This window comes from Saimiri boliviensis, chromosome 10 (genome assembly GCF_048565385.1).
Source record: "Saimiri boliviensis isolate mSaiBol1 chromosome 10, mSaiBol1.pri, whole genome shotgun sequence".
In the NCBI taxonomy this organism is placed as follows: domain Eukaryota; kingdom Metazoa; phylum Chordata; class Mammalia; order Primates; family Cebidae; genus Saimiri; species Saimiri boliviensis.
Window position 1 is genome coordinate 52,980,950 of NC_133458.1, and position 22,977 is coordinate 53,003,926.

The window sequence follows — 22,977 nt, forward strand, 5'->3', positions numbered from 1 at the left end:
TCCTCAGCCTCCCGAGTAGCTGGGATTACAGGCACGCACCACCATGCCCAGCTAAGTTTTTGTATTTTTAGTAGAAATGGAGTTTCACCATGTTGACCAGGATGGTCTCAATCTCTTGACCTCGTGATCCACCTGCCTCGGCCTCCCAAAGTGCTGGGATTACAGGCTTGAGCCACCGCGCCCAGCCTGTTCTTGGTAAATTTAACTTGGTACAGTCTTTGTGGAGGGCAGCTTGACAGTTAAGTGTCAACTTTTTAAGTGTGGATTTGCTTTGAGAAAGCAATTTGCTTTTAGGACTTTATCCCAAGGAAATAATTGGACACATGCACAAAGATGTGCAGGGATGTATATAACAGAAGTATTGTTTATAGTAGTAAAAAATGAAAACCTCCCCAAGTTTTTATAATTGAAAATTGGCTTGATTCATTAAAAATGAAAATTTCTCACCACATTTTTTCAATAGAGAAAGATGGCAATGAAATGTTGTAAAAAGGAGTAAAGCAGATTTACTATGTTTTCAAAAATTTTTTTAAAAAAAGAAACAAAAGTAGTACATGTGTGTACACATGAGAAAAACTGTCTGGAAGTATTTTTACCAAAACGTGTTTCTACGTTTTGTGGTTATCTCTAGAAGGTGCAATTGTACATTTTTACCTCTTAAAACAATGCTGCTGCCCGGGCACAGTGGCTCATGCCTTGATCCCAGCACTTTGGGAGGCCGAGGCAGGCAGATCACAAGGTCAGGAGATCAATACCATCCTGGCCAACATGGTGAAAACCCATCTCTACTAAAATACAAAAAATTAGCCAGGTGTGGTGGCAGGTGCCTGTAATCCCAGCTACTCGGGAGGCTGAGGCAGGGGAATCGCTGGAACCTTGGAGGTGGAGGTTGTAGTGAGCTGAGATCACGCCACTGCACTCCAGCCTGGGCGACAGAGCAAGACCCCATCTCAAAACAAAAAAAAACAAAACAACAACAACAACAAAAACCAATGCTGCTTTTATATTATCAGGTTGTTTTTTCCAAGAAGTGTACAATTATTATAATCCACTAAATTAATATGGTTATTTCTGTTTTCAAATGTAATATTGTAGAAATAGCAAGTGAGTTAAAATGCTGCCTTTAAGCCCACAATATCAACAAGTTTTTCCATCAAATCTAGTAAACATTTTTTTTGATGATTACAAGAACATAACCAACAAAAGGATGCTGTCAGAGAGGGTTAGATTCATTCACATCATCTTCAGATAAATAGAACTTCTGAATGGTCTCAAAACAAAAACAACATAGTATGGCTCTTCTGTTCTACTAGAAATTTGCTTTGCAGAGCTTTTTTTCTATGGGACCCTTGAAAATAATAGAATGTTGCTTAGGTTTCTAAGAAATGAAAATATGGATGTATTAGCGTCTCTTTTGGCACATGAATAGTGAGATTTCATTCATATTGCCTTATGTACGAAACTATTCTTAAAGATTTCGGCTCAATTGTAAAAAAAAAAATGGCTCACTTCCCTAGGTTGCTTGGCTGTTTGACATGAATTTGCTTTTAAGGAACTTTGTGGCTCAAGTATTCTCCCATTCGCTGTGGCTATGTGTGTCTGCCTTTCATATAAAAGAGCTTTTTTTCTGGAAATGGGAAAGAGGCTCTGGGAAAATGCAGAAACTGATTTATTTAAGTGAAGATAACCTCAAAACCTTATTGGTATTCATTACAACATTTAAGTAAGTAGTTTTGTTAAACTTGCCTACTCACCAGTTGAGAGACCTCACTCACATGTTTGTTTTATTTCACAAACATTCTTTGAGAGCCTTTGACAGGCAGGACATAGTAGAAAGGACTTCAAAGGAGAAACCAGAAGGCCTAGTTTCTAACTTTTTAGTAACTATGTGACCCTGGGGCCAGCAATTCAGCTTCTCCATTTTCCTTCTCCATAACACAATCTTAAGGATCCCTGATGGTCTCCCAGAGGGTCTTGACTCAAAGGTCAAATGAGATAATCCAGCTCTTAGAAAATCATGATGTCTAAAACAATGTGCTTCTGTGAGTTGCAAGCCAGGTTCTAAGTGCTTTAGAGGATGCAGAGATGAATAAGATATGATCCCTCCCCGTGGACAGGCTTCCGACTTGATCAAGAAAACAGATCCTCAGCAATACATGAGATTAAGCTAGGGAGGGTGAGGCAAAGAAGCTGTAGTATGGACTAAGCCGAGAACTGTGGAGACTCAAATTCCACTACCCTCTTACCCGTTTGGCCAGTGTCATAGCCTACTAGCCTTCTTTAGAGGTGGAAATAAAGAGTGCTAGAAAGGTAATCTTGTCCTAAGTGGAATTAAATTGAAATTAGATGTAGCAGCTTTATTTTTGAGGCATCCTTGCAAGTCAATATAAATAAAGCTAAGCCTCCTGATTCCCAATGCCTTCTCTCTCCAGAATTTCTCCCCGAAATGCTGATGTGGGCTGTTCTTTTCTGTTCCTATGATTGTAACAGAAAAGAAGTCAGCTTCATGTTTGCCTTTATAAACATATCTTGATTTAGACAAGCAGCAAAGAGGAGCAGTTTTGTAAGTTAAAGGATCACAGTCTGTGAAATTGATAGTCTGTGAAAAAATACAGACCCAATATCACTGCCAGTCTTGAATAAACCAGAAACAAGCAAGTGGACTAATGCTATGAATGGTCTCGAGTTTAAGATGCTTTTGCTTCAGATTAAGGGATCGAGTTAGATATCATATAGTACCATGAAGTATGACAGGTGTATCACTTAGAAATGCATTCAGTTCTAGATTACAACAAATGCAACAAGGAAACACTGACAATGACACAAATGAAAGTAAAGAGGCTTCTCTGTCATTTGTAACAAGCAGTCCTAGAATAGGCAGTCCTGGGCTTGTGAGCACCTTAACAAGGCCATTGGGGACCTAGGCGCTCTCTCACTTTTCTGTCCTACAATCTCAGCAGAGAGGTCTTTATCTGCATGCGTGTTCCATTATGGTCACAAGATGGCTGCTGCCCTCTAGAGAGGAAAGATGACCGTAGGAGCAACAGGTAAAAGGGTGTGACAGCCAATTCCATTGGTTCCCTTTTAAAATGCTTATAATGAAAGCCAAATGCATAAATTCACTTTCCACCTTTTACTTATATCTCATTGGTGAGAACCCATTGCTGGACACATGGCCACCCCTAGACCAATCACTGGACAGTGACTAAAAGAAAAAGGCTGTGACGCAGATGGATCAGCCCACACCAAAGCATTTGCAACAGGAAGTGGGAAACGCCAAATAACTCTAGGCTCCTATTCTACCAGTTGAACGGCTGTATCTTAGCACCTGTGTCTTAGCACCTGTCTATATTGCTTCTAGATACAGGTGCTAGGCAAAAATTTTGTTGTCATTGTTTAACTGCCTTCATTTCACTTATTTAACCTGTTATTTTACATAACTTTTATCTCGTTTCTTTCTTGGCATCTTGGCACCTTTAAAATCTGTTATCAGCTATTCTGAAATAGCTGACAGAGCACATGCCTCTCCTCAGCATTGAATACTTTCTCTCTTCAGCCAATTTCTTAGTTACATTTGTAATCATGCAAACATTAGGTGCAGGCAATATTTGCAAAACACAGCATTTCCTTCTGTTTCTGTATAGAATTGTGAGGACACGAAACCATCTCAGAAGGGAGAAATTTACAAGATGCTGATTGTAAAAATTATCTTAAATTATTTCAGAAATGGTCAGGTGAGGAAATACTGTTCATGGCATGAGTGAGAAAGCATTGTTGGCTCTGTCATTTGCAGACTCTTCAGCCCATGTACTACCAGGCACTATTAGGTTTTCTCCTCAGATGCCCAGGAGACTGGTGTATCTTTAAAGTAAACAATTTAAATGAAGGCAGTTGGCTGCCTCTAATTATCTTCCTCACAAAGGATGCTAGAAAGACATTTGACCCTTGAAGCTAAAAGCAATGCCTATTTCTCACAGAGAGAAGCATTTGGGATTTCTTTTTCCTACTTAAAAGACCCTAGAAGCATTATAGACAAGTGTGTGCCTCTGTGGCTTACTACTATTTTTATTCTGTGTTGATTTCTTTTATTTTTCCAATATTGCTAAAAATTGCATTCTGCAGCTTGATATTTTCTAGATTGCATCCTGTGGATCCAAACACATAGCAGCAATCATGGTTTTATATTTTTAACATCAGAGTATCGTTGCATAGTAACTGAAAGTTAGTGATTTGTAAATTCACTATAAACAAAATTTATTCCAAAATGCAGTGTTTTTTCTCTCCCAGTCTTAGAGTAATAGAAAGACAATGATATAGTATATTGGTTAAGAAGCTTTAGAGTCAGGCAAAGCTCGTTTCCTGTCAAGTCGCCCATTTACTAATCCCATTTTCTCATCTATTAAAAAGAAATCATTATTCCTACTACATGGAGTTACTGAAAGATGAAACTAAGGAAAGTAATGTGGGTATTGTGTCATAGGACATGGCCTAGATTCCGCAAATAGTAAACATCTTAAATAGTAATGATAAACACGTTGTGGCATTTGCTCTCTCTTAACTGGATTTGCAAGACTAGCAGTATTGAGGATTACTTTTCTTTTTCTTTCATTGGCCATTCAGCTAAAGCAGAGGCTTTTCCATTTTACTTCTCTATTGGGGCTTTTCCATTTTACTTCTCAATTCATTGTCCAGTTATAAAACCTTAGTTTTAAAACTGTTAAACAGTAATCATTCATTGTTGGGGAAAGCTTATATTTTATAACCTTGAGTTTTAGTCAATAGTAATCCTCTATCTTTACAATATATCATCATTAAATGACATCTTAATCATTGCAAGAAGCAAACCAGAATAGTTATCTTTATTTGGCTGATTCACCAAAAGGTAAATAAGAAAACTTATTAAATATCTCAACGATTTCACAGAGAATTGCCTTAGCTTTTTTGTCTACATCAGCTTTGCCCTCTGACTAGCAGGTTTACCACTGACTAATAGGTTTACTAATAGTGGTACTGAAACTGCTTCAGAATAGCAGAAACAAGCACTGTGATGGACAAGCCTTAGTGTAATTGACCCATGGAACAACAATAAAATGTGTCTATATTTTAATCTTCTCTGATAGATTACAAATTCCTGACCAGTTTTCTCTGAAAAAGATTAATTTGCTTGCCTTCAAGCAGTTTACAAGTACGTGGTACTCAGTTGGGACCCAGTAAGACGTGAATTTTACTGATTTGAGATGCAGTCATTAAAACTACATTATGAAATTTTCAGTACTTAACCCATGAGTATTAAAGACCATTTGAAAAATAAGGAAAACAAAGAAAATTGTAAATCGCAGATTTCCTGCCACCAAACACAGCTACCACAAACATTCTGGTGAATTTCCTTCGTGCATAATTGTATGGATTTTTAAGACTTATTTCATCATATGTATTTTAATGTGATTATATTATCTTTATAAATATTTGAAATATGAACGTTCTGTCAAGTGCTTTACCAGTTTACTTAAGCCTTCCATTTTGACGTTGACACTGTTACCAATTACTATTAGAAGTAATCCTGTAATACTTTTCATATTTTATAAAACTATCTCTAAATTTAGAATTATTTTCTTAGGATAGATTTCAAGAAGTAAGATTAATAAGTCAAATTTATACTCATGAGCAATATATGAGCAGGTACCAAATTTTAGGTACATTTGACAACTACAGGTACTAACCTTTTTAAAAAAAAAGTTACATCTTTGAAAAATTGTTTCAAATTGCATTTATTAGGTTGACTGAAATCCATTCTAGAACTTGGCAAGGTTTAAATAAGTAAAATGAAATTATTTTAGCATATAGTGTAACGTGAAGAGTTTGATTTTTCTCTAACACACTGTGTTTAGAATTTTCTGATTTCCACCTCTGTCTCTTCTAGTTTTACAGGAGATTCTAAAGTTGCCTCAAGTATGCGCTATGTGGAAACACAATCAATGCAGATAGGAGCATCCTATATGATTCAGTTCAGTTTGGTGATGGGATGTGGCCAGAAATACACTCCACACATGGACAACCAGGTGAAGCTGGAGTACTCAACCAACCACGGCCTTACCTGGCACCTCGTTCAAGAAGTAAGTCTAGTTTCCCTAAAACTTGTGACGGGTAACCTGCCTTTTACATAGGAAGCCAAAAAACAAAAAAAATTACAGTTCTAGAAGTTTAGACTTGGTTGAAAAGAAACAGTGTTATTTAATATTTGCAACTTAGAATTGACATAAAGTCAGCAAAGGATTACAAGGATGCCGCATTCTTCATGACAGATACCAAAGGGTAATTGGAAACAAGTAATAAATGGAAATAACTTTCAAAACTGGCTCAAATGATGTTTTTAGTAGTATTGTCTCTAACCCTCTTTCTTCATAAATGTGTCCCTTTTTCCCTATAAGGTGTCTTCATCTGTCTCTACCTGTAGATAGGCCATATGAAGAATGTGGTGTCTTTTGCCTTTAGAAACAAAGAAGAAATATATAAATCTTGGAATAAAATTTATTTATGTCTTAGCAATCTTCCACTGCAATAAATGAATAAACATTATAGTGAATAAAATAATTATTACCAAATGCCAATGTTATGATAACAGGCCTAAAAATGGAATCCTAATCCATTTCTATATGTACGTGTGGGTATTGGGAAATATTCAATTTCATTATGGCACCTTATTTGAAATTATTTCTTAAATAATTTTAAGACTTTCTATGAAGTTTTAGCTTCATGAAGAGAAAAATCATGGATTTTTTTTTTTTTTTGAGACGGAGTTTCACTCTTGTTACCCAGGCTGGAGTGCAATGGCGTGATCTTGGCTCACCGCAACCTCTGCCTCCTGGGTTCAGGCAATTCTCCTGCCTCAGCCTCCTGAGTAGCTGGGATTACAGGCACACACCACCATGCCCAGCTACTTTTTTGTATTTTTAGTAGAGACGGGGTTTCACCATGCTGACCAGGATGGTCTCGATCTCTTGACCTCATGATCCACCTGCCTTGGCCTCCCAAAGTGCTGGGATTACAGGCGTGAGCCACCGCGCCCGACCCATGGATTGTTTTAATATCACAAATAGTTAAGATTATGACATTAGATTTCTCTAAGGTCTTTTTCACTGAAAGTGGGTGAGTAAACATATTTCACCTGAGGAAAACAAAGGCTGAGTGTGATTTTTGCCTAACTTTCTTTTAGGAATGCCTTCCTAGTATGCCAAGTTGTCAGGAATTTACATCGGCAAGTATTTACCATGCCAGTGAATTCACACAGTGGAGAAGAGTCACAGTGCTTCTTCCCCAGAAGACTTGGTGAGATGACATCTTTAGATATGTCTGTCACTTTCACTTTGACTATCCCTTATGATTCAATTCTCTCTCTCTTGAGTCAAGTATGACTTGAATAGGAAGGCAAGTTAAGCACAATGGCAAGATGTTTGTTCTTTTTATTTCATTATCAAAAGACCAAAACTTTTCGTTTGTGTGAAGAACATTTGAAAAAGAGAGCTAAAGACAAGTATAAAATATGGTTTCCAAACTGTCCTAGCTTTCTCTGACCTTCCTTCTTGCCCCAGATTTTTCTTTTTAGGGAGGACTCAATGAGATGGTTACTTTCAGTTTGACGTACAAAAACGAAAATAGGAATATAGAAATTCAAGTAATTTGTATTGTAAAACTGTCTTCTCACTGCAAAGCCCTACTTTTTTATATTTTTTTATATCAAAAGCTTAATACACACTCTTTCTCTTTTTTTATTATACTTTAAGTTCTGGGTTATATGTGCAGAACGTGCAGGTTTGTTACATAGGTATACATATGCCATAGTGGTTTGCTGCACCCATCATCCCAGCATCTATGTTAGGTATTTCTCCTAATGCTACCCCTCCCCTAGCCCCCCACCTCTGACAGGCCCTAGTGTGTGATTTTCCCCTTCCTGTGTCCATGTGTTCTCATTGTTCAACTCCCACTTATGAATGAGAACATGCGGCATTTGGTTTTCTGTTCTTGTGTTAGTTTGCTGAGAATGATGGTTTCCAGCTTCATCCATGTCCCTGCAAAGGACATGAACTCATTCTTTTCTTTGGCTGCATAGTATTCCATGGTATATAGGGGCCACATTTTCTTTATCCAGTATATCATTGATGGGCATTTGGGTTGGTTCCAAGTCTTTGCTGTTGTGAACAGTGCTGCAATAAACATACGTATGCATCCCAGTAATGGGATTGCTGGGTCAAATGATATATCTGGTTCTAGATCCTTGAGGAATTGCTACACTGTCTTCCATAATGGTTGAACTAATTTACACTCCCACCAACAGTGTGAAAGCATTCCCATTTCTCCACATAGTCTCCATCATCTGTTTTTTCCTGACTTTTTAATGATCACCATTCTAACTGGTGTGAGATGGTATCTCAATGTGGTTTTGATTTGCATTTCTCTAATGAGCAGTGATGATGAGCTTTTTTTCGTAGGTTTTTTGGCTGCATAAATGTCTTCTTTTGAGAATTGTCTGTTCATATCCTTTACCTACTTTGTGTTGGGGTTGTTTTCTTCTTGTAAACTGTTTAAGTTCTTTGTAGATTCTGTATATCAGCCCTTTGTCAGATAGATAGATTGCAAAAATTTTCTCCCATTCTGTAGGTTGCCTGTTCACTTTGATGATAGTTGCTTTTGCTGTGCAGAAACTCCTTTAATTTAATTAGATCCCATTTGTTAATTTTGGCTTTTGTTGTCGTTGCTTTTGGTGTTTTAGTCATGAATTCTTTGCCTATGCCTATGTCCTGACTGGTATTGCCTAGGTTTTCTTCTAGGGTTTTTATGGTTTTAGGTTTTACCTTTAACTCTTTAATCCATCTTGAGTTAATTTTTCTATAAGGTGTAAGGAAGAGATTCAGTTTCAGCTTTCTGAATATGGCTAGCCAGTTTTCCCAACACCATATATTAAATAGGGAATCCTTTCCCCACTGCTTGTTTTTGTCAGGTTTGTCAAAGATCAGATGGTTGTAGATGTGTGGTGTTTCTGAGGCCTCTGTTCTGTTCCATTGGTCTATATATCTGTTTTGGTACCAGTACCAAGCTGTTTTGCTTACTGTAGCCTTGTAGCATAGTTTGAAGCCAGGTAGCGTGATGCCTCCAGTTTTGTTCTTTTTGCTTAGGATTGTCGTGGCTATGCAGGTTCTTTTTGGTTCCATGTGAAATTTAAAGGAGTTCTTTTTTAATTCTGTGAAGAAAGTCAATGGTAGCTTGATGGGGATAGCACTGAATCTATAAATTACTTTGGGCGCTATGGCCATTTTCACAATATTGATTCTTCCTATCCATGAGCATGGAATGTTTTTCCATTTGTTTGTATCCTCTCTTATTTCCTTGAGCAGTAGTTTGTAGTTCTCCTTGAAGAGGTCCTTCACATCCCTTGTAAGTTGTATTCCTAGGTATTCTGTTCTTTGTAACAATTGCGAATGGGATTTCACTCATGATTTTGCTCTCTGTCTGTTAACGGTATATAGGAATGCTTGTGATTTTTGCACATTTATTTTGTATCCTGAGACTTAGCTGAAGTTGTTTATCAGCTTAAGGAGATTTGGGGCTGAGACGATGGGGTTTTCTAAATATACAATCATGTCATCTCCAGAGACAATTTGACTTCCTCTTTTCATAGTTCAATATGCTTTATTTCTTCTTTCTTGCCTGATTGCCCTGGCCAGAACTTCCAATACTATGTTGAATAGGAATGGTGTGAGAGGGCATCCTTGTCTTGTGCTGGTTTTCAAAGGGAATGTTTCCAGTTTTTGCCCATTCAGTATGATATTGGCTGTGGGTTTGTCATAAATAGCTCTTATTATTTTGAGATACATTTCATTAATACCTAGTTTATTGAGAGTTTTTAGCATGAAGAGCTGTTGAATTTTGATGAAGGCCTTTTCTATATCTATTGAGATAATCATGTGGTTTTTGTCTTTGGTTCTATGTATGTGATGGATTACGTTTATTGATTTGCATATGTTGAATGAGCCTTGCATCCCAGGGATGAAGCCTGCTTGATCGTGATGGATAAGTTTTTGATGTGCTATTGCATTCGGCTTGCCAGTATTTTTTTATTAAGGATTTTCACATCGATGTTCATCGGAGATACTGGCCTGAAATTTTATATTTTTGTCATATCTCTGCCAGGTTTTGGTATCAGGATGATGCTGGCTTCATAAAATGAGTTAGGGAGGATTCCCTCTTTTTGTATTGCTTGAAATTGTTTCAGGAGGAAAGGTACCAGCTCCTCTTTTTACCTCTGGTAGAATTTGGCTGTGAATCCCTCTGGTCCTGGGATATTTTTGGTTGGCAGGCTATTAAATATTGCCTCAATTTTATAACTTGTTATTGGCCTATTCAGGAATTCGACTTCTTCCTGATTCAGTCTTGGGAGGGAATATACACTCTTTCCCTATTCACGTTCTTTCAGTAGCACCGAAACTTATCCCCCAGGAAACTTATCCCCCTCGGTAATCTAGTAAGAAAGTTAAACATTTGATGGTGTGAAAGAAAAAAGCACATTAGTTTTTTCCCCAAATATTACATCGTTTTGTGTTATATTATTCACTCAAAACAGTGTAATATTTGTTGGAAAAAATTAAATAATTCCTGGGTTGGGGTGAAATCACCCAAACAAAAAGCCTTAGACCAGAAATTAGAAGGCCTGAATTCTCAGTATAGTTCTGCCAATGGTTAATTAATCACATGATCTTAACCATTCATAACCTCTTCAAGGCCACATCCCTATAAGTATAATGATAATGTTTAATTAGATTATCTTAAAGGTCCCTCCAGTCCTGGAGTTCTAAGATTCTGTAATTTGTGCAGAAGAAAAAGTGTAAGAGAGACAAGTATTATATTTTTCTGTAGTATCTGTCTTCCAATAGCTCATTTGTAAAAAGAAAATTACTGAATAAACCCTTTCAGATTATTTTATATAAAAGTTAGACCTTAAACAAAAACAAATTGGTTAGATACCAACCTAGAATTACTTTTATTCCTTTGTTGAAGATCGAATTCCTGCATTAGGTAAAAATGCCTTTTTGATTATTTTGAAGGGTGCATTATTATGTCAGTTTGAATAAAATGCTTGAAATTTGATTTCCACAGATTTTTCTGTTTCCAACTGTGAGCCATTTCCTGAATACTCTACTAATGCTTTGTATAACAAGTTGCTACTTTCTCTAGCATTTTACTTTTTTATGTCTACTGCTGGGAATATAATCAAGACTTTTATTTAATTTCAGTGGTATTCCAAGCATATATGTCAAATTTATGCAAAACAATACTTCAAACAATTGAAATACTGATCACAGTCAATGCAGAGCTAATGAGGTTTATTTTTTTCATTATTTTAAAATTAAATATATTTTCCTCATATGAAAATTGTTGGCCGAGTGTAATTGAAATGAAAATTGTTGGCCTACGCCTGTAATCCCAGCACTTTGGGAGCTAGAGATGGGCAGATCACAAGGTCAGGAGTTCAAGACCATCCTGGCCAACATGGTGAAACCCTATCTCTACTAAAATGCAAAAAATAAATAAATAAAATTAGCTAGGTGTGGTCATGTGCACCTGTAGTCCTAGCTACTTGGGAGGCTGAGGCAGGGGAATTGCTTGAACCTGGGTGGTGGAGGTTGCAGTGAGCTCAGATTGCACCACTGCACTCCAGCTTGGCAACAGAGCAAGAATTTGTTAAAAAAAAAAAAAAAGTTTTTTACTCATTGACATGTAAATCACTCTTACAAAATATTATCCTATCAAGATTAGGATAATATTGGTTGTGTGTGTGTGTGTGTGTGTGTGTGTATGTGTGTGTGTGTGTGTGTGTGTGTGTATATCTGTGTATATATATATATATATATATATATATATATATATATTTTTTTTTTTTTTTTTAAGATAGAGACTTGCTCTGTCACCCAGGCTGGAATGCAGTGGCATGACCTTGGCTCATTACAACCTTTACTTCCTGGGTTCAAGTGAGTCTCCTGCCTCAGCCTCCAAAGTAGCTGAAACTACAAATGTGTACCAACACACCCAGCAAATTTTTGTATTTTTAGTAGAGATGGGGTTTCATCATATTGGCCAAGCTGGTCTTAAACTCCTGACCTCAGGTGATCCACTCACCTTGGCCTTCCAAAGTGCTGAAATTACAGGCATGAGCCACCACGCCTAGCCTAATAGTATATTTTGAGATATCTTTTCATCCCTAGAAACATTATGAACCATTATTCTTATTTAATGTAGCTTAAGCAAATTCAGAAAGTGTTGTCCGTATCAGAAAAGCCTTTGCAGGTTATTTGACCCTCAAGTTGTATGCGCATTGGTATTTTCTAGCTCAAAAGTTAGCACAACTGAGTTGGAAGTTTTAGTATACTCAGAAAATGTTAATTGGCATCAGTGTTAAGTATACGATGAAAAGAAACATACTGATCCATAAGCTTTTAAGTTCCATGGAGTACCTGGCACATAGCAGTTGTGCTTATTGGATACTGGGGAATTAAATAGAATTTTAACTTAATGTGCCTCTGTGTGCTAAAGAGATGTTTTATTACAAAGTATCCCTTTTAGTAAGTGGTTAAGATTATGATGTTAGGTTTCACTAAAGTTTTATACTAAGTTATTCCCCTGACTAAATACCTTTAAGTATATGTAAAAAGTAATTTAATTCTGCTTTTCCAAATTTCCTTCAAAGCCATGGGGCGGGGGGGAGTGAAAATATTAAAAAAAAATAACCCAGCAAGATATTTATCTTAACCTTCTTACTAATATTTAAACTTAACATTATTACTACATTTCAAAAAAATATCCTATTCTACTAGTTACTGTCATTGTTTTTGGATCTATAATACTTAAAAGCTCTGCCATAAAAATAAAGTGTATTTGCTCTTCTTGGAATTCTTGATAACTTTATTTTTTTTGTTAGTTTTAAACTTTTGCAAATGGCAGGTTGTTCTCAAGCATTGGGGAAAAGGAATGCAGTTTGTAGCAGTAATCTTTTTTTGGCCAAATCTTCATTCTGCCATTTTGACTGAAACTTATGCAGTTATAAATTGAATGCTTAAAAGCAAATGTGGTCCCTGCATTATCAAATATTTGGAAATTGTGCTAGATAGGGCAACTTAGAGTGGAAATGCTGAATGTGTACCCCTGCTTAGAGAAATTATATTGTGTATGAACACTGGTTACCTAATGAAAATTGATTTTGTTTTTATGACAGACATTTACATGAGCACAGGGCCTAATGAGACCCAAACAGCTGTCAGTCACTGACTTCATAAACAAATCAACACCTAATGAGTGAATGAGTTTCAGAATAATTGGGTAAATGTAATTACAGAAACACTGAAGGTGGAAAATACAATTTAGTCAGCCTTCATTTACCTTGATTTCTCAGGTAACCTAACTATAAAGAGACGATTCAAGACTGTTTTACTTCAGTCTTCAAGTTATTTGGGAAGGAAAAATCAAAAGAGTCAAGTTTTGTTGCTTTGGGTAATCCCGAGAGTTTGAATTTTAAATGCAAGTCAGGTTCATTTCATAACCCACACAGCAGTATTTCTGTTTTCAGACTCAGTCCAAAGTAGACAAGATTTTCTTCCTAAGATTACTTAGTTTTGAGAGGGAGAGAAAGAAAAAATTAGCAATTTAAATATTTGTATCAAGAGATACAGTCTGTCAATAGCAATGATGCTGCTGCAGATAAGCGACTTTGCACCTGATCTCACGTGTGACAGCTGGAGATTGCTCACACAACTAATTTTTTTTTTCTCAATAAAAACAAAGCCAATGTTCAATCTCTTTTTCCTGCCTTTTCTCTTAATCAACATCTGCGCATTAAACTGTGGATTGTGATTTGAAATGGAATAGCCCACTTGACGCTCTGTGTCCTAAGGAAATATTATGTTTTTTTAAAGTTCATAAGATGCATGTAAGGATTAATTTACTTTGGAAAACAATTTAGAATATGTCTGCATGTGACTGTTTAGAAGCGTAAGCTATGTAACCTAAGACAAGTTTCTGAAACCCTTCCCCCTGCCCATTTTTGCATTTGGAAGTAATAAAATCTCAAAGTAATGGATGCCATGGGTTTTTTATAGGCATGTAACTGTGCAGAAAATAAATTGTCACTTGGTCAACACATCTCCAGAGGAGAGAGCTGGAAGGGATCTTAGAAATTAGTTTGCCCGAACCTTTTATTTGAGAAGTGAAGAACTATAAACCCCTGAAGGCTTAAATTTCTCACTAAAGGTCACACAGCTGCTAAGTTGCAGAACCAGAGTCCTGGGGACCTTGTCCTTCACCTACTAGTACATTCTTCATTCCATTACCTACAAAAGTCATAAACAGGCTGCCTTTTACTGACCTGTTCATGCACTCATTGACTTACTCTTTTAGCACACTTTTTTTGAGCACCTACTTTATTCTGTTCCTGTGGAAACTATGGAAACTAAAGATATACCTATCCCCAAAGAGCTCACAATCTAGTCACCCATGACTGAGGACTTGACTCAGATTAAAATCTATCTTGAAAGAGTAAATTTCCTTTATAGGATGACATAGTGCATATATCTTATTTACTTCCATTCTGTGACACTCTCTGCTCTAAGATAATGAATCTGCTTTTATAGGAGGCTTTTCTAAAAACCATTTCTTAGTGGGACCATGAAAATCGTGATGGCTGTTTGATTACAAACATAAACTGATTACCACAGAGTAAGTGGTGCATCTGTCCCATTGCATGTTCCGTGATGAGCACTGACATGAAGCAAAATGGATGCACCTCAGTGAATCCTGGAATTATCCTCCTAGGAATGAAAATACAACCTATGAGTCACGGATCATTGATAAAATAAACAATAAAGGCTTAGTCTGAATTTTAGCAGTCGGTTAGGTACTTAGGGAGTACTTAATATGTGGATAATTGACACAATAGACTAATGGATCATTGAGATCAAGGATATCTGTATATAGTGTTTGGGAAAGGTTCCTTCAGTGGAATTGAGTATACACAATAATTTTGCAAATCATGTTTTGTTTGTTTGTATCATTTAGCCCTTTGACCAAAAGAACTAACCACAGGTCCCTGAAAATTCCTACAGGTGAAAAATACGCTATAATTATTTTAAAAATGTTTTATAGCAGTCAGTGAATGACACCTTCTTGACATTACTCTCGAAATACTCACTTCTCTGGACTTTTTAACTAGTTTCAGTGAATTAAGGTCCCAAGTGTTTCTGTCTGTGTAATGAACTGTTAAATTTTCATCCCCACTTAAATCAGCTTATCCATGAAACTCAGGCAAGTTCGTGTTTCAGAAATAAATAGAATTTAGCATCCAGATATAATTCTTTGTAATATAATGCATTGTGGTGTGTCCCCTCAACCCCAAAACAGTACCTCCAAACAAAACTTTTGTTTTACTAACTAGCTGAAAGTCTGCTAATAACTCCTGCATTTATTGTAAGAAATTATGTTACTCTTACTCTATTATAAGAAATTCTATAACTCTAAGGTTAAATATCTTACATTTTTGTCTGTAAAAGATAGGCTTTTATAGACCAGGTGCGATGGCTCACACCTATAATTCCAGCACTTTGGGAGGCTGAGGCGGGTGGATTATCTGAGGTCAAGAGTTCAAGACCAGCTTGGCTAACATGGTGAAATCCCATCTCTACTGAAAATATAAAAATTAGATAGGTATGGTGGTATGTGCCTGTAATCCCAACTACTCAGGAGTCTGAGGCATGAGAATCACTTGAACCTGGGAGGTGGAAGTTGTAATGAGCTGAGATTGCGCCACTGCAGTCCAGCCTGGGAAACAGAGTGAGACTCCATCTCCAAAAAAAAAGAAGAAAAAAAAAAAAGATAGGCTCAGTTTAGTAGATAAGTAGATGTCTTTATTTTTTAATATTGTTTCTTAGTACTTTTCTTTGTCTAACAACAAATCTTTGCAACCAACAAAATCTGATAATGCGTTTTTCTCTAAAACATCTCAAATTAAGATCAAATTGCATTCAATAGACATATTTCTCCTTAACTTTCTTTCATGATAGAATTGTTGCATTCCATAATAATTAAGTGGAAATTAAAGAAAAATGATGCCAGCTAAACTCAAGTTCCAAAAAGTGAACCGAAAGATTTTGGACTCTGACATTGTTGGCCAATGTCACTGCCTTTCAGGTGAAACGCTGTTTTTGTTACTGTACCTTGTTTCTAGGTCCAGTGCCACCCGCTTCCGTTGGAGCCAGAGCTATTACACAGCTCAAGACGAGTGGGCTTTGGACAGCATTTACATTGGGCAGCAGTGCCCCAACATGTGCAGTGGACATGGCTCCTGCGATCATGGCATGTGCAGGTATGTGTACCAGAAAGCACAGTGGGGTCCATGCTTCTCAAGATTTGTGGCTGGAGGATACTACAGCAGTTGCCATCAAAGTGATCTGGATACACCGATAAAAAATGAAATAGCCAAAAGAAACAAGTCATCCTTTCTGTTATTATTTTAGATATAAAAAATATTGTTACATTAAAATAAGTATAAAACTGTATATTCTAAACCTCAAACTCTAACCTAAAGACAAGGCTTCCTGGGCTTCAACTTCAGAGTTTATTAAAAGAGGCTTGCCATTGTTTCCCTTTTGATGCCCTGAGAGTCTTTGAGCACTAGTCAAACCCTGCTGCGTGCTCTCTCACACCACTTCACCCTAAGTTCAAGGTTCTATACATGAGGAGATAGTGATTGCTGCTAATGAGGACAGAGCAACACACTTGAATACCTAAAGACTCTGAAAGAGACATAGTTTAATCAGAAAAAGGAACTACAAAATTTGGTCTGTGTTACATGTTGGTTGAATAGACACTTACAGACATTTGCATGTGACTTTTTAAGGCTGTAGGGAAATCCAACTATCCCTCACCCCATGTCCCCAACACACACACATAAGCACACACACCAATGTCCTTCTTCATAAATACTTGATGCCCAAATTCTATGCTTACAGCATTATTTCTTTTAAGAAAATATTCTATCAGTTTTAAGGGGAGTATGAAAAACTAAAGATTGTTCCTACTGCATACCCAGGTTAACACTGTAGGGAAAAATCTAGTGCAAATGATAAGACCTGAGCAAAAGTAAGACATGGGAAATAGTTGAGGTCAGGGGGCCACTGCATTGTCAGGTGGGCCTGTAACTTGTCTACTCAGCCCTGCTCTTTCATAGGTGTGACCAGGGATACCAAGGCACTGAATGCCACCCAGAAGCTGCCCTTCCTTCCACAATTATGTCAGATTTTGAGAACCAGAATGGTTGGGAGTCTGACTGGCAAGAAGTTATTGGGGGAGAAATTGTAAAACCAGAACAAGGATGTGGTGTCATCTCTTCTGGATCATCTCTGTACTTCAGCAAGGTATGACCAACAGCTGGGATAAGTCATCGGGGCAATGGCCAGTTTAATATGGGACTCTGAACTCCAAATGTACAAATATGTGAAATGGTTTTATTGTTGCCCATGTTCCTTAGTTTTAACTGGGCTTTGTCAAATTCCTATTCCTTAGCTCCATCTTGGGAAATTCGTGTGTGTGTGTGTGTGTGTGTGTGTGTGTGTGTGTGTGTGTGTGTTATTGTTTTTGGTTACTAAAAAATCAGATTAAGCCAGTTTAAAACTTCTACTCTCTTGTACCTGTTTTAAATACCACTGCTTTCCTTTCCTCTACTTCCAACCAGGCTTGTGTCTTGAAGAAGTTTGAGTGGGGAAAGCTCTTGGTCTCTTCTCACCCTGGCCTTTGGCAGGTGTGTCAGTGTGAGGCCTGACAGCAGGAAGGGGATGAGCTTAAAGGTTAAGGGCAGCAACTCTGAAGCCAGATTGCCTGTTTCCATTTCATTTGACCACTTCCTGGTTCTGTAATTTTTGAAGCACATTATTTAACTTCCTGGTGACTTAGCTTCCCCATCTGTAAAGCAAGGACATGGAGTATCTACCTCATGAGGGTTAGTATGTAGATTAAGTGAGTTAATATTGGTAGATCATGTAGAACAGTTCATAACATATAGGAAGCCCTTCTTCAAATGTTTATTAAATCTGACAATCCATGAATTTTAGGAATATGATTGGAAGGAGAAAAAGCAGTGAGAGTCAGTGTATGTAGAGCTGTTCCTCTCTAGGAACAGCTCTCTGGGGTGGGCAGACATCTCAGGTCCTCTTCTGGCTTCGTTTGGTGGCTGCTGGTGGCATCTACTGATGTGGGACTCTGAATGAAAGTTTTTCTTGCAGTAGTCAGCTTTTCCAGTGGTAGTACCAGATTAGGCATGCAGATTGCTAGAAACCAACTAGGGACTGAGGTGCCAACCAGAATCACTAAATTGATGCTCTCAGAATACACCAACCTGTGTGGCTTGGTTAGGGATGGGATAAGGGTAACCACATTTCTCTCCTCCCTCACTACAGTCTAAGCAGGACATTCTCTTTCTCTCTCTTCCAGTCCATGTCCTTCTATAGCCTTGAAAGGGACTAAAAGGAGAGCAGGTCCAGTCTCCAACCTGAGCAACATGTCTAACCCTAATTGTTAGCAGCTCTCTTTAGAGTGTGCTTAATATCACTTTGTTCAAGCAGGTAATATAACCACCAATTCTGAGGCAACTGGAGGTGTCTCACTTTACATCGTGTAACAAGTAGACAGGTGATATGCCACAGGGATGATATGTTGCAGAATCTGTTCAGGCAGAAATCCAGGATGTGTTAATTTATGCAAATACAAAAATAGCTACAGGTTTTGTTTTAATGCAGGTGAAGAACAAAGAAATCACAAGTAAACAAGAGGGAAAAGTATAGAAAATCAAGGAAGGAGTCCATTTAACAGTATTTCCTATCCACTGACATTGAGGGTCCTCCCTGATGATTATTGTTAAAGATAATAGTTATTCACTTATCAAAATGCTGCAATGAACATTTATGTGCATGTGTCCTTATAGGAGAATGATTTCTAATCCTTTGGATATATACCCAGTAATGGGATCACTGGATCAAATGGATTTCTATTTTTACGTCATTGAGGAATCGCCACACTGTCTTCCACAATGGTTGAATTAATTTACACTCCCACCAACAGTGTAAAAGTGTTCCTATTTCTCCACACCCTCTCCAGCATCTGTTGTCTCCGGATTTTTTAATGATCGCCATTCTAACTGGTGTGATATGGTATCTCAATGTAGTTTTGATTGGCATTTCTCTAATGACCACTAATTATGAGCATTTTTTCATATGTTTGTTGGACTCCTGTATGTCTTTTTTTGTAAAGTGTCTGTTCATATCCTTCGCCCACTTTTGAATGGGCTTGTTTGTTTTTTTCTTGTAGATCTGTTTTAGTTCTTTGTAAATTCTGGATATCAGCCCCTTGTCAGATGGGTAGACTGCAAAAAAATTTTCCCATTCTGTTGGTTGCCGATTCACTCTACTGACTGTTTCTTTTGCCGTGCAGAAGCTGTGGAGTTTGATTAGGTCCCATTTGTCTGTTTTGGCTTTTGTTGCCAATGCTTTTGGCATTTTGGTCATGAAGTCCTTGCCTACGCCTATGTCCTCAATGGTTTTGCCTAGATTTTCTTCTAGGGTTTCTAAGGTGTTAGGTCTGATGTTTAAGTCTTTAATCCATTTGGAGTTAATTTTGGTGTAAGGTGTCAGGAAGGGGTCCAGTTTCTGCTTTCTGCACGTGGCTAGCCAGTTTTCCCAACACCATTTATTAAATAAGGAATCCTTTCCCCATTGCTTGTTTTTGTCAGGTTTGTCGAAGATCACATGGTTGTAGATATGTTGTGTTTCCTCTGAGACCTCTGTTCCATTGGTCTATATCTCTGTTTTGGTACCAGTACCATGCAGTTTTGATTACTGTAGCCTTGTAGTATAGTTTGAAGTCCGGTAGTGTGATGTCTCCTGTTTTGTTCTTTTTGCTTAGAATTGACTTGGCTATGCGGGCTCTCTTTTGGTTCCATATGAAGTTTAAGGTGTTTTTTTCCAGTTCTGTGAAGAAGGTCATTGGTAGCTTGATGGGAATAGCATTGAATTTGTAAATTACTTTGGGCAGTATGGCCATTTTCACGATGTTGATTCTTCCTAACCAGGAACATGGGATGTCATTGCAGCACTGTTTACAATAGCAAAGACCTGGAACCAACCCAAATGCCCATCCATGATAGACTGGACAGGGAAAATGTGGTACATATACACCATGGAATATTATGCAGCCATAAAAAACGATGAGTTCATGTCCTTTGTAGGGACATGGATGAACCTGGAAACCATCATTCTCAGCAAACTGACACAAGAACAGAAAATCAAACACCACATGTTCTCACTCATAGGCGGGTGTTGAACAATGAGAACACATGGACACGGGGAGGGGAGAACTACACACTGGGGTCCGTTGGGGGAAAATGGGGGAGGCACGGGGGGCTGGGGAGGTGGGGAGAGCTAGCATGGGGACAAATGACAGATATAGCTGAGGGGAAGGAAGGCAGCAAATCACACTGCCATGTGTGTACCTATGCAACAATCTTGCATGTTCTTCACATGTACCCCAAAACCTAAAATGCAATTTAAAAAATGCATTGCATGTATCTGGACCCCCTGTATAATTGTTCAGAAATGGAAAGGTTGTGCTTCCTATAAGCATCAATTTTTAAATAAGATTGTGAATCTTTTACCAATATGTACTCACACTCCAGTGAGCGCATGCACGCGCGCACACACACACACACACACACACACACACACACTTTAACATGTAAAGGGTTACATATCAATATTTCTTCCAGTTAATTCAAGATGATCTCTGAAGTCAGATGATCTGAGCTCCAAAATTTATTGATTGGTTCACCTTGCAAAGTTACGACAACTCTCTGTATCTCAGGTTTTTTTGACTGAAAAGTGGATATTGAGAGGAATACATGAGCTGATGCAGATAAAGAGTAAAGAATAGTATTAGGAACATGGAACAAGATCATATGTGTTAGGTATCATAATTGCATTTGATGAGAATAAATTCCAAATTTGTCTTATTGAATATTTTCACATTTGTGCCCTGCAACTAACTAAAAATCATCATTTCAAAAGTAAAATTATTCTCTGCCCCTTCCAGTTCCACTTTCCCCCTAAATTTTTGTCAAAATGTTCCTGGGTTGTTGTTTTTCTGTTGATTCATTCAGAACTGTTTTGAATTCTAAGTAAAAAGAACTATCTTAAGTTTTAAAAGGGGAGAAATTTGGTTCATAGAAGGAAAACTCAAGGAGGGCTTAAATGGGACTGGCATGAAAGAGATCTGGAACCAGTATCTCAGATGCTCACAGAACTTTCCACTTAAGAGTATAAGTCATTCTAATATAAAGACACATGCACACGTATGTTCATTGCAGCACTGTTTACAATAGCAAAGACCTGGAACCAACCCAAATGCCCATTGATGATAGACTGGACAAGGAAAATGTGGCACATATACACCATGGAATACTCTGCAGCCATAAAAAAGGATTAGTTCATATCCTTTGTAGGGACATGGATGAATCTAGAAACCATCATTTTCAGCAAACTGACAAAAGAGTGGAAAATCAAACACTGTATGTTCTCACTGATAGGCGGGTGTTGAACAATGAGAACACATGGACACAGAGAGGGGAGCATCACACACTGGGATCTGTTGTGGGGGACTAGGGGAGGGACAGCGGGGGTTAGGGAGGTTGGAGAGGGATAACATGGGGAGAAATGCCAGATATAGGTGATGGGGGGCTGGAGGCAGCAAACCACATTGCCACGTATGTACCTATCCAACAATCCTGTATGATCTGCACATGTACCCCAGAACCTAAAGTACAATTAAAAATATATTTAAAAAAAAAAAAAGAGTAGACCCAGCTGTCACTATCAGAACAGAACCATAGCCACAGACCTTTCCAACCTGCTCCGTAGGAGAAAAACAGGGAAGGCTCCTATGGCCAATCGCAGTGTCCTGGGAGAAATGATGTGCTATGATTGTGTAGCCAGATTCATGCACTCCTTTGTTTGGTGACAAGGTGGCTTGCTAGCAGCCTCCACCAGCAAGCATGTTGAAGTGAAGGGGCAATAACCCAAAGGAAGGATTCCTTAGACCATTTGCACACCAGCCTAGATCACATTATCTGAAACTTACCTCCAGCCAGGTGTGGTGGTTCACGCCTGTAATTCTAGCACTTTGTGAGGCTAAGGTGGAGTATCACTTGAAGCCAGGAGTTTAAGAGCAGCCCAAGCAACATGGCAAGAGCCTGTCCTTAAAACAGTAAAATAAAATTAGCTGGGCATAGCGGGCCATGCCTGTTCTCTAAACTACTCAGGAGAATGAGGCAGAAGGATCGCTTGAGCCTAGGAGTTTGAGGTTGCGGTGAGCTATGATCACACCATTATACTCTAGCCTGGATGACAGCACAACACCATCTGAAATACATAAACAAGTAATACATACGTACATACATACATACTTCCATTCTTTCCCCATCCGATCACGAATATCTAACATGGTCTCCAATACTCCTGCCCTAGCTACATAACTTACATTCGTTTTCTAGGCACGAGCCCTTTGCTCCAGCTATGAAGCCCTTCTCACCATCCAAGCTTTTGCCACTGCCTACCATTGTACCTTCCATCTTCTCTGCATTCACATAAAATTTTCGGTGTTCTGTCCAAATCTCACTGCCTTCCTGGAGCTTTCTGGAGCTCTGGAAAACTGTACCTCCATCTTTTCTTAGAATTCCTCTCTCATTTTTACATGTAAAGATCGTATTTTAATTTTTATCCTCATAATACCAAGCAGAATGCAGAGTCCCACATACTGTGCCAAACTCTGGCTAAGGTGTTCAGCCTAGATGCATATCATGCACTAGACATTTATAAATCAATACATACTCTTGAGACTAAA

The 22,977-nt window shown here is 38.0% G+C and overlaps 1 protein-coding gene across 3 annotated transcripts in view; it reads left to right on the forward strand.

The window, feature by feature from the left end:
- The window catches only part of RELN (reelin), a 522,420-nt gene that overhangs the window by 372,805 nt on the left and 126,638 nt on the right, over positions 1 to 22,977 (forward strand). For all 3 annotated transcript variants that reach the window (XM_039472914.2, XM_039472915.2, XM_074379281.1), the window contains exons 21-24: positions 5,921 to 6,113; positions 7,214 to 7,326; positions 16,262 to 16,399; positions 17,264 to 17,450. In XM_039472914.2, the coding sequence (XP_039328848.2) occupies positions 5,921 to 6,113; positions 7,214 to 7,326; positions 16,262 to 16,399; positions 17,264 to 17,450 (631 nt within the window). The remainder of the gene's footprint in view (positions 1 to 5,920; positions 6,114 to 7,213; positions 7,327 to 16,261; positions 16,400 to 17,263; positions 17,451 to 22,977) is intronic.